This window comes from Hyperolius riggenbachi, chromosome 5 (genome assembly GCF_040937935.1).
Source record: "Hyperolius riggenbachi isolate aHypRig1 chromosome 5, aHypRig1.pri, whole genome shotgun sequence".
In the NCBI taxonomy this organism is placed as follows: Eukaryota; Metazoa; Chordata; class Amphibia; order Anura; family Hyperoliidae; genus Hyperolius; species Hyperolius riggenbachi.
Window position 1 is genome coordinate 228,354,068 of NC_090650.1, and position 12,683 is coordinate 228,366,750.

The 12,683-nt window shown below is 37.9% G+C and overlaps 1 protein-coding gene across 1 annotated transcript in view; it reads right to left on the minus strand.

Moving 5' to 3' along the window:
• Positions 1 to 302: 302 nt before the first annotated feature.
• The window catches only part of BASP1 (brain abundant membrane attached signal protein 1), a 111,280-nt gene continuing 98,899 nt past the window's right edge, over positions 303 to 12,683 (minus strand). Inside the window, exon 2 of the mRNA XM_068236719.1 lies at positions 303 to 1,907. Coding sequence (XP_068092820.1) covers positions 1,190 to 1,897 — 708 coding nt within the window. The 5' untranslated portion in view covers positions 1,898 to 1,907 and the 3' untranslated portion in view covers positions 303 to 1,189. The remainder of the gene's footprint in view (positions 1,908 to 12,683) is intronic.

A 12,683-nucleotide genomic window follows, 5' to 3' on the forward strand; every position in this document is an offset into this window, starting at 1 on the left:
TGATCTCCCCCCCTGTGTCAAATGATTGCCTATGGCAGATAAGCAGATAAGGCCATTTGAAAGTACAGGCTGTAAACAATATGCCTGCTTCCATGAATCAGGAAATAAAAAACGCTGCAGATTTTAGGATTTGCATCAGCTGTAACAAAGAAAACGTTTTTCGTTTAAAGGGGCTCGGAGTTCCGGTCCACTAAAATTTAATATACACAAATTTAAAACCACTATCACACTGTTATGTGGGTTTGGTTAAAAATAAAGCAGAATTAATATGAGGAATAAATAACTCAATTACTAAAAAACAGTTTCTTAATTATTTAACTTTTATTACTGTTGCACCATTTATACAATTACATATATTTCAATGCATCCATTTTACATCTTCCATTTTTTTTTGTTATTTTGTTTGTTTTTCTTTTTTTGTTATTTTTATTAGTTACTTGCTTTCCAATGAGTGTTGTGTTGGTGTCTGTGACATAGAATGGAAGAAAAACTTGAACTGCAAATCAACGCAGACTTTTTTTTTTTTTGTATTTTAATTTTTTTTATAATTTCCACTGACCGATAAACAGAACTACAGGTGCACCCAACCACAGACATGCATTATTTCATCATGAGAAATCTAGGTAGACTAAGTAGGATGAGGATGTTGTTGCTCCCAAAATATCTGGAGAGGAATAAGACAGCTAGAGTGGGATTTTGTTGGAAATGTTTCGCCATAATTCACTGCATCAAAAAGGGAAAAAAAATAAAGTTGACTGCAAATGATAAAAACATAAACCTCCTAAAAAGATTTGATTGCCTTGGCACAAGCCCTATGGGCAAATTCAGAAGAATCTCTCCTGCAATCTTATTGCAGAAGGGAAAACAAAAAAAAGCTATTACTGCATGTTGACCTTCTGTATTGTAGCTGCTGCTCAGATGCACAAAATAAAAAATGCTCACAAACATCTATAGCTAAACCTTTTTTTCCATTAATTTACTTAATTGACAACGTTGGCGGAATGTATTTTGTACATTTGCATCCCCCACAAAAATACTATTTGGATTTTTTATATTGTTTCTGGGCATTACATGTATAATTCAAATCTAAATCAAGTTTGTTAGTATAGCTGAAAAAATATAATCAAAAACAAAGAAAAAACATAATTGAAGGTTGTTTTAAGTGGTTATTTCAAACAGGCTGTCCATCTTACTCTTGCACTGCTACGGTTTGATCAGAATTAGCTGCTGGGGTTTCAGTAGCTTTAACTTCATCAGCTGGTCCTGCAGGCTCAGAGGCCTTTGTAGAACTAGGTGCTTCAGGTTCTGGAGACTTCACGGAAGATGGAGCAGGTTCACTGCTAGGTTTTGAGTCTGAAGCTGGAGCAGACTCAGTTTTGGCCTCTGGAGCGGAGGGAGCCTCAGTCTTTTTGGCTTCCCCATCTTCCTTGCTCTTTTCTTCTACTTTACTTGGTGCTGGTGTTTCTGAAGGCTGAGAAACCTTTACCTCCACTGTAGGCTCAGAGACTTTAGAGCCTTCAGTACTGGCAGCTGCAGCAGAAGCGGCTGGTTCCTCTTGCTTAGCTGCAGCTGGTTCCGCACTCTTAGGTTCCACCTTGGCTTCAGAAGACGTTTCAGTCTTCTCAGATTCTGTTTTTTGTACGGCCTCCGTATTAGCTGCATCTTTATCGCCTTCTTTGACGTCAGTTTTGTTTTCTACTGCCTGAGAATCTTTATCATTTTTCTCATCTTTATTTTCTTTTGCATCTGCATTTTCTACAACAGGCTGAGAATCTTCATTAGGTTTAGTTGCCCCCTCTTCCGCCGTGGTTCCTTCGTCTGCTTTTTTGTCCTTGTCTTTTGATTTGTCATCATTTACATTGTATCCCTTCTTCTTCTTGCTCAACTTTCCTCCCATGGTTAAAGCCCTACAAAAGAACAACAAGGTGTTAAAAGTTAATCAAAAAAGAAAATGCTTATGTTATATATACACACATATCAATATATATGTGTATATATATTTTATTTATTAACACTTCAAGAATCATTTCTAACAGGTAGGACTACCAGACACCACTCCCAGTATTACATATAAGGATTTTTGAACAATATATAGCACATATAGCTTTTACAGGCATCCATTTGTTCTAATCATTTAAAGTGATTCTGAGTTTTTCACGCCTGAGCTGAGATTTGTCAGTTAAGACATTTTAACTGGATTTGGCTGCACTCCTCATCTTAGAGCAATGTGGCATTGTTAAAATATGGAGAGGTCTTCAAAATTTCCCATTTATCTTTATAGGTCACCATCCACGGCAATAAATAACAGTGTGAACCACGCCTTAGACAATTAAGCATAAAAATGGTTGTTTAACAATTAAATAATTCCAACCACTCCCTTATGTACGCACTCCAGTGCTTGGCTAGTGCTTTGAATTGAGAAGGTCAAATCAACTGAATCCCTATTCCATTTATAAAAGTGAAGAGGAGAGAATTGTAGAGCAGGAACACTGTGCTGCTTTTATCGTCAGGTAGACAATAGTTATTGAACAACCTGTCCCAGTATTTCTGTCCTGACGGCCCACAGACCATGGCACTGTCAGCTGCTACTACTCCACAGACAGCGACTGGATGGGGTGAGTAATCTGATTTAAGTAGCTTAAGAGCAATCCTCTACCTTGGCAGTGTACAATCCGTGTTAATGCTCTATTAAACCTGCAATGTTTCTCAGACTTCGGAAAATTGGGCATATTATTGAGAATAATAAATTAGTGAGTGTTCTGGTAGGCTTGCTACAAAAGCAAAAGCCAGATATATTGAAAAAATAAATTGACTGCCATTGAAGTTCTAATATTATGTAGAAGGTACATTTGATTAATATTCAAATTAGCATGAACGGGAACATAAGATTAAGGGGAAAAAAAAGTAAAGTTTTCAGACGAATCAAAAAACAAGCTGCAGTGAAGCACAAATGGTGCCCATACATCAGATGATGCATGGGAGATAGACCAAGAGCCATCTCTCTCTCCCTTTCTCATAAAATCTCTTGGGAATCGGCCTTGTGATGCCACCTCAGCACTGTCCCTCCTAGTGTAAAATGTGCTCCCTGGTGCCACATGCAGTATCTGCCGCTGGCTCCATCCACATACACGTGCCCCATGTGTTTACCAGCACAACGTTGGCACCTGTGTGACATCACATATGCAGTCACGTATACGCTGGCAACCATGTGGGACACTTGTATGTGGACTGAGCACTAAGCCAGCGGTGGACACCAACAGGTAAAATATATTTTAGCGCCACGCACCCAATTAATCATGTCAGCCCTACATATTGCAGCATGTCTAATTGATACATGCAACCAATTCCGACCCAAAATTGTTTGCAATGTCGATCAGGCATGCTGCTGGCAGTACCAAATTTCATCTGATTATAATTATCGAACGGGATGGTCAATCACACACCAAGTCCCTTGATGTATGGCCACTTTAATAGGATTTCAGAGATATTTTGCTACTGAAGAAACCAAGAGCACCATTAGGTCCAGGCCAGCCATCTTTATCTCCAGTATTTAGCGTAAAGAATAAAGCCTGCAATATTTTGGTCAAGAAACCGGGTGAGAATAATCGTATTAACCTGCACTTAAAACTGTATCCTAAAAAAAAATAAAAAAAAATCTGTTTCTACTTAGGGAAGGGGAAAAAAAACCCACCAAAAAAAAACAAAACAAAAAACAGAAAGAAAGAAAAATAAATAAAGCTAGTTTCTTGGCAAAGAAAGGAACTAGAGATAATGTTGCACGGTAGCATTTACCACCAACTGCTAGTGCTTTGTTCAAAAAGTAGGGATGGAAACTGTACTAGTGGCAGAGGATACAGAAAAGGCTTTTCATTGCAGCCAGACCTTTGTCTGCCTCTATGACAGTAAATGGTTTGTGGCAAGAACTTTATCAATAAGGCAATGACAGCTTTCAATATGCAAGATTTAACTAGTTATCTTTTTGCAGACTGTATATCTACGCCCGTACGTGTAGCTATTAGTATTGCGGCTTTAATCCGCCTATGCTCGTGCCCGCAACTTCCCCCTGCGACAGAGTAGTGATCGGTGAATGGGAACATGTTCCCATTCACAGATCAGAGCCCCGGTAGTGAATGATCATTTAGCATCAACAAGATGCTGCTGGTCATTCACAAAACAAAAGTAAACACACAGGTTTACACTACTTCCTGTGTACTGTTCAGTATACAGGATAAACAGTACACAGCATAGCGTGGGGACATCTAGTGGCCAAAAGATAAAATTACACAAGAAAAATAAATCCCCCGTTCATTTTATCACCTTGCTTCAACTATATAGTTACCAAAATAAAACATTTGGTAAAGAGAAAAAAAAAAAAAAAAACAGTAATAGCATTACAAAAAAGAAAATCATAAATAGTTATGTTAGGGACTCTGCTTTTTTTTTATTATGTATGTCTTGAGGATATATTGCTGTTATTTTAGTAAATAAAGGCTTGTAATTATTGACCAGACACAAACCTAAAAAACAAAAAAATACACATTTATTTCCAAATAATTTATTGTCGCCATACATTGTTGTGATAGCCTGGACTAACAAGCAATTAAAATGTGTGGGTTTTATTTATAGTAGCACTGTATTTTAAAACTATAGGTGATGGAATTGGAGAAATCATCTGAGCTAGTTAACTTACATTTGATTTGAAACAATTTTAACAATGCATACTCTTCACTTTAACATCCAGTTGGAAATGAACTGTGCCAGACAGGACTAGGTAAAAAGGCAAGTAGTGGAGGCTGCAACATTTAATTTCCTTTTAAAGGGATACTGTAGGGGGGTCGGGGGAAAATGAGCTGAACTTACCTGGGGCTTCTAATGGTCCCCGCAGATATCCTGTGCCCGCGCAGCCGCTCACCGATGCTCCGGCCCCGCCTCCGGTTCACTTCTGGAATTTCTGACTTTAAAGTCAGAAAACCACTGCGCCTGCGTTGCCGTGTCCTCGATCCCGCTGATGTCATCAAGAGCGCACAGCGCAGGCCCAGTATGGTCTGTGTCTGCGCAGTACACTCCTGGTGACATCAGCGGGAGCGAGGACATGGCAACACAGGCGCAGTGGTTTTCTGACTTTAAAGTCAGAAATTCCAGAAGTGAACCGGAGGCGGGGCCGGAGCATTGGGGAGTGGCTGCGCCAACACAGGATGTCTGCGGGGGACCATTAGAAGCCCCGGGTAAGTTCAGCTCATTTTCCCCCGACCCCCCTACAGTATCCCTTTAAGTAATTCCAGTTGCCTGGCAGCCATGCTTATCAGTCTGCAGTAGTGTCTGAACACCAGATTCAAACATGCAGCTAATCTTTTCAGATCTGACAATGTCAAAAACACCTGATCTGCTGCATGCTTGTTCGGGGTCTTTGGCTAAAAGTATTAGAGGCAAAGTATCAGCAGGACAGCCAAGGAACTGGCATTGCTAAAAAGGAAATAAATATGGCAGCCTCCATAGCCCTCTTGCTTTAGTTGTCCTTTAAGGGAATTACTGTTCCTAAAAGGAAGCCTTGCATATGCCCATAGTTTAGAGACCTTCCAAATGTATATTGTATTAGAAATTCTTGATGGTAAGGAACTTTGTTCAATACTTGAAGACACTTAAAAAAAGTCAAAAAAGTCAGTACTACCCATTAAAATATAAAAATGGCCATTTAAAATATCTAGGTGTACAATTTCTAAGTATTTGTCTACATTTAGTTGAACCCAAGCTAAAATGAAATCAACCCATTTATAACCCAATGGGAGAAGTAGTTGCAAAAGATAAAAATGTTACATTTTTTTTTAAATTTTACAAATGCTGTCCAAGAACCATAAATCCCCTGGTTATATCCTCCTAGTTCACGAGACATTTGACCATCAGATTTGTGCAGATCAAAGAAGAAAATAACTGGTGGCCTAGATTTTTAGGTTACTGAGATGGCATCTAAATATATAAAGTGGCATAACCAAGACATGCATAAAATATATCTGTATTTTTTCCAGGAATATTAACACTATAGAAAAGTTAAGAAAAAGAAATGTCCCGAATAAAAAGTATTTTCTCTGGCAAGCATCAAATCTGGGTTGCAAACAGAATAGGGACCATATTCAATTAACTTATTTATAGGTTTTCTTCTATGAGATATTTTTCATATATTCAGATATTTTTATTTAAAAATAAACTTTTCAACATTCTGCAGTTTAAAAAGTACTAAAAATAAGGTGAAAATGTACTTTCAAAGTTATTCTGAGTATTTTCTTGCTGATGGCATTAAATGATGAGAAAGGAAATTGGATAAGGGCATATTTTGCTAAAATCTATTATTCTACAGAGCTGAGACATCTGCTTAAAGTGGACCCAAACCAAACATTTTTTTTTTTAATTCAAAACATTTAGTTGCACCACTCTGACACATACAAAGATAAATAAACACTCCTTCAAGCCTATGAGCATTTCAGTGCATGCTTTTCACCCTTCTCTCTTCTTAACTAGGGTTATACAGGTGGCAGCCATTAGCAATTCCTCCTTTGCCAGACACCACCTACTCCACCAGTTTGCCGGAATCTGTCTCGGCAATATGAAATAAAGGGAGGGTTTCTTCAATAAATGTAAAATATTTTATATTTGTCATCATACAGCTGAAAAAAAAACTGCTATTATTATAGTTTAGAAAATAGATTTTATTTCTGAAATCTTGTATTTTTAATTTGGGTCCACTTTAAAGGATTCAAGCACTTTGTCATTGTGTAACACAACAAAATTATGCATTGCTCAACAGATACTGCCTTATAAAGTAAAGTATCGCACGCTAGCTGATTGCACCACTGGAGCTCGACTCAAGTTCCCAACTCGAGGCAAATCTACCCACGCTAAGCACAGAGGATTTTAGCATATGCTGGATCCACATACCTGTGTGCACTGTCTTTCCTTATCTTTGCCCCCCTTGGGTCAATGTATACATTTCTTTGAAAAATTGACTGTAGCCAAAAGTAAGTTTTATCAACCGGAAGAGGCAGGCTTGCTGTGATGTGCTCTACTATCATCCTCCTGCATTCATCGTGCATGCAAGCCAAAATCATTACATCACTAACCATCATACATTTAAAAAAAAAAAAAATCTTAATGGATATATTTTTGAATGTGAATGAAAAACATTTATGTGAGTGATATCTCTATATCCATTGTTAACTCCAAAAGTGCCTGATCCTCTTCTACCATTCATCCCCACCCAATTCCTAGTCAATTTCCTCAACCTGAGTGATCATGTGCCCACCCCTCTGAAATGGTGCAGGGGAGAGTACAATGTCAAATAGCCTTACACTCATGGACCATTCTCTTACATGCTGAATGTGATGGCATCACACAAACATTCCAGAACACGTGTTGGAAAGCAGTGTATGTTGAGAAGTTATTCCATTTTTTTCTTTTGGGTGGGGGGGGGGGGGTGAAAATTCCACTTTCAGTCTCAAGAGAACTTCCAGTCAGCAGGTCTGGTTATATAAAACAACTACTTATTTTCAAATGAAAGAGTTATCCACTTTGACTTTGAACTCCACTAAGTAATAATTATTGTTCTGGTCAGGGAGGAAGTTCTTATTTTGATACTTTTAGATCATCTTTTTCTTCGCCACTCCACAAAATTGTTCACTTAAATACCTTTCAAGCCTTTCAAGCCTTTCTCTTAAATGATATTTTATATTCTTGTGGTCAACTTGAGTTAAGATAAAGTATTAGGATAGTGCTGTTAAAACCTCACAGCATGATAACAAAAAAGGGATGATAAAGTTTGGTTGGCCTTATGCACACATAAGGAAGAGAGTTACATGTACTCTTTAGAATACATATGTACATTACAGAAAATGGATTTTCAATATCATTTAAAAAGCTGCTATTAAATAAAATAAAAACAAAATAAAATATATAATATCGTAGATATATAGAGAATGCATCAAAAGTCATCTAACTAAATATGTAAAAATGTCCTCATTCTGCCACACAAAAACACTGAAGCAATCGTCTACAAAATCCTGGGCTGACTAACTGTCACATGCAATAAGCAACTAAGCACAATTTTTTAATGCCAAGTGACAGGTAGTTTCAAGCATTATAAACCTGATCTCACTACTTCAAGGGTTACTCTCGTACAATACCCATCTCTAACAAAATGAAGGAATGTTACCATTTATTACTACCACTATATTACATGGATAACTGAAGTTTTAACCATACGAGTTGTCCAGTGTGCCTTTAATATCTAGCAATTTAATAATATTTTAAAAAAATTGCAGTTATCAAAACAAAAAACAAACAAATAGTTGAAATCAAGAATAAGGGGGCACATTGGCATTTGTCTTGCAGCTGTCAGGTGCACATCGAGAACCATAAACACAGACACTTTTGCATTATGTTCTCAAACACATTTTCTTCATGCTTCAATACTTAAAAGGGACCCTAAACTAAGTTAATACCAGTTACCTGACTCTCCTGCTTATCCTGTGTCTCTTAATACTTTTAGCCACAGCCCCGCAACAAGACGCCCCTGCACCATGGACACACCTGATTTAGTATATTATTTTTTCCCCTAATTTTTGTTCTCTAAATCTAATGGTGTCTTACAGTCCGGAGCATCTTATGGTCTGAAAATTACGGTATATTCATACATATTTTTTTTTTTTTATTACTTGCACTAAATGAGTGACTGGCAGCTATATGAACACTACTGAGTTGAAAGCTAGCAGCATGATGGAGGAGTTGAATGACTGTGCTCTAAGAATCTAGACACTATTTTATAAAGCATTAAGTTAAAGCACTTCAAGTTAAGCAAAGCAGAAGTGCAATCCAAGCAACAGGATGCCATGTGTAATGTACCCACACCAATGCTTCAGCATTATAATACTTTTTGCAGTTTAAGCATAAACCATTACTTTAGAAACAGATAAAATATAAATGAATACAAATACTATAGTGAACATCAGGTATACACCACACATTGGTGATGCCCCTAAAATACAAATCCTAGCAGGTCACAGGCTAATCTCCAGTAGATGGTGCTCTAACTACTGTACATCACAGCAATACATAGTCTAAAGGGGAAGATTTTTTTTTTTTTTTTTTTTAAACAGTAGAACTGCATATGCAGCTTGCATGCATTTATCCAGACATTTTACCAAGCATTATTCAGGCTGCACTAAACACATTGACATTTGGCTGCACTTTGATCTCTATTTTATCAAGCTACATTTCATTGGATACAGTCAAACGCAATGCCTTAAATCACCACTAGTGGGAACTGGCATATTGCCATGAATGTAGATTTTGCAAAAGTGTAGCAAGTATTTTAAGGTGGACCTGAACTCTTGCACAGGACACAAGGAAAACAGAAATGCAACCTGTATGTATTTAAAGAGTTTATCCCATCTAATTCCCCCTCATTTGTGTCTAATCACGAGTTATAATTTGATCTCTCCCATGTCACATGACTGCCACGGCAGATACGCACATGATAACAATATGTCTGCTTCCATAAAAGCAGGAAGTAGAAAGTGAAGATTTCAGGATTTGTATCAAGCTTTGAAGATAAGATAGCTGTAACAAAGAAATGCTTTTCTTTAAAGGTTATCTGTTGCGTATCTTTTAGAGCAGAGAGGAAGTTCTGAGTTTAGGTCAGGTTTAAAATATGGTATTTAAATGCTTCAAAAACATCAAGGTAAAGTAAAGTGAGCATTAGCTGATTAAAACCAAATTTACACTGTTTTCTATAACAACATGGATTATTTGCAAACCTTTTTGCACAACTAGTGTTACAACTAAAGTATTTTTGTGAATGATAATTAAAAAACAGACTGCTTCCCCATACAGTATGTCTGATGTTTTCTCTTCTTACCTGCAAAGTATTTTTCCAACATCTAGCAAGTGAAATTGGAATCATAGGGTCTGGTGGTGCACATAAGGATGGTCATTTTACAGATCCTAACATCGGGGTAGCAGCGCCCATTACCCTGTGTTGCACGCACTGCTGCAGTAATGTGCAGCATACAGTAAAGTATTATATACACACATACATATTATATATATATATATACATATACATACATATACATACATACATATATACATACATATACATACATCTGCAATTATCTGATCTTGTTTACCAGTGCTCTATAGATTGTGTCTGTGAGCTCTAGTAACATACATCAGATGCAATATAATAAACATTTCGGAAAGCATAGAAGAAGTGATTATAGTAAAACTGCTGAGAGGGAAATTTTTTTTAAAGTAAGCTATAAAACTTTATGATATGAAACTGAATAGGTAACGTATGTCAATATAAATATAAAATTTAATACTCAATATAAAAAAAATTCAATATAAAACTACATTTTTTTTTTCTTTTACATGCTTCCTTTGGAAAGGCCTGCACGCCTTTACTTTCTCTCTGCTTTAAAGTGAACCTAAAGCTGATCAAAAAAAATTAGATTAACTCCTGGAGGTCGCAATAGCAGCATAGGGGGCGATATACAGGCTGGGAACACGAACAATCACTCGCGTTCCCATGCCTGTCGGCCGGTGACGGCGAAACCGGAAGTGCTCGCCGGCGGGTCCTGGAGCGTCAGAGCGGGGCTGCGAGGGCACCGATCGGCTGCAGGGGGCTGAGGGAAGCCCCAGGTGAGTTAATCTCATTTTTTTGATCGGCTTTAGGTTCACTTTAAAGCAAGGACTTGGAGAATGGATAGAAAAGTCAAAGCAGACACCAGATCAACTGCTATTGTTCACATTTGAGCCAGCCATGCATACAGTGCAACACAAAAGCCAGGGTAAGCTTCCAATATAGCCATTTACATCTGTCTGACGGCAAGTTTCCACCAACTAGCCTTCAGCAAACTATACCATTGTTCGCTGTACAAAGAGTCTTTATAGTAATGTACTTGCACCACAATAAATCGTAAACTATTAATATTTATATGAGCATGATGCATGTACAGGCTGCTAGGTTCAAAAGGATTGACAAAAAATAAAAGCGAGCAATCTTTACTCAATTAGTCCAGTGTTAAGGTCATAGTCCTGTAAAACACCATTAAGTATGAATATCATTCTGTGAGTTGCAGCAGACCATTGAGGGTCATGGTCAGAACCCTCAAAGTATCCTCTAATTTAGTGTTTCTCCCAAACCACTGAAACCCCCACCCTTGCTATCCCCAATGCTACCTGGTGTAAACGCCACTAACCGTAGCTTGGATACATATCCGCCGTTCCTGGCACTCACTTCCGATGCTACCCAGAGGACAGCTACTTAAAGAGACTCCGTAACAAAAATTGCATCCTGGTTTTTATCATCCTACAAGTTCCAAAAGCTATTCTAATGTGTTCTGGCTAACTGCAGCACTTTCTACTATGACAGTCTCTGTAATAAATCAATGTATCTTTCCCCTGTCAGACTTGTCGGCCTGTGTCTGGAAGGCTGCCAAGTTCTTCAGTGTTGTGGTTCTGCTATGAACTCCCCCATCCAGGCCCCTCTCTGCACACTGCCTGTGTGATATTTAGATTAGTGCAGCTTCTCTCTGTTCTATTATCTTTTACAAGCTGGATAAATCCTCCTCTGAGCTGGCTGGGCTTTCACATACTGAGGAATTACATACAGGCACAGCTGTCTGCACTCTGCAGGAAGAAACAGCCTGACACTTCAGTGGAAGATAGCTGCAGGGGGAAAGAAACACACAAATGATCTCTTGAGATTCAAAAGGATGGCTGTATACAGCCTGCTTGTGTATGGATGTATTTTCTATGTGTGGACATACTGTACATCAATCTACTTCCTGTTTTGGTGGCCATTTTGTTTGTTTACAAACAAACTTTTTAAAACTGTTTTTAACCACTTTTAATGCGGCGAGGAGCGTCGAAATTGTGACAGAGGGTAATAGGAGATGTCCCCTAACGCACTGGTATGTTTAATTTTGTGCGATTTTAACAATACAGATTCTCTTTAAAGAGAAACTCAGACCAAGAATTGAACTTTATCCCAATCAGTAGCTGATACCCCCTTTTACACGAGAAATATATTCCATTTCACAAACAGACCATCATGGGGAGCTGTATGGCTGATATTGTGGTGAAACCCCTCCCACAAAAATTCTGAGTATGTACTCTTGGCAGTTTCCTGTCTGTGAACCCTGTTGCATTGTGGGAAATAGCTGTTTACAGCAGTTTCCAACTGCCAAAACAGCAAGCAGCAGCTACATCACTTGCCAGCAGTAAATATGTCACCATGTGATAAATGTCAGAATATAAATCAGGGTTTTAAAATATTTTACAATGGGCAAACACTGACTAACACATTTATACATAATTATTGTAAAAATGAAGCACTTTTTTATTACATTATTTTCACTGGAGTTCCTCTAAGTCTATGTCCTTAGTTGTCACTAGGAAAAATGCTTACATCTTAATGAATGGGGGAAAACCATGCAATCAAGGAATTGGTGTTTACCTATAGTAACTATGGACACTGCAGAGAAAAAAAAAAAACACAGGTGTGCCACTGTTTGCTCAATATATTCAAATCCCGCAAGTTGTGTGCGCCATAAAAACCACAACTAGAGACTGCACCATAAAAAGTATTTTACACTGAGAAGATATTGCATGATGTTAAAAGGAGGAAGCTT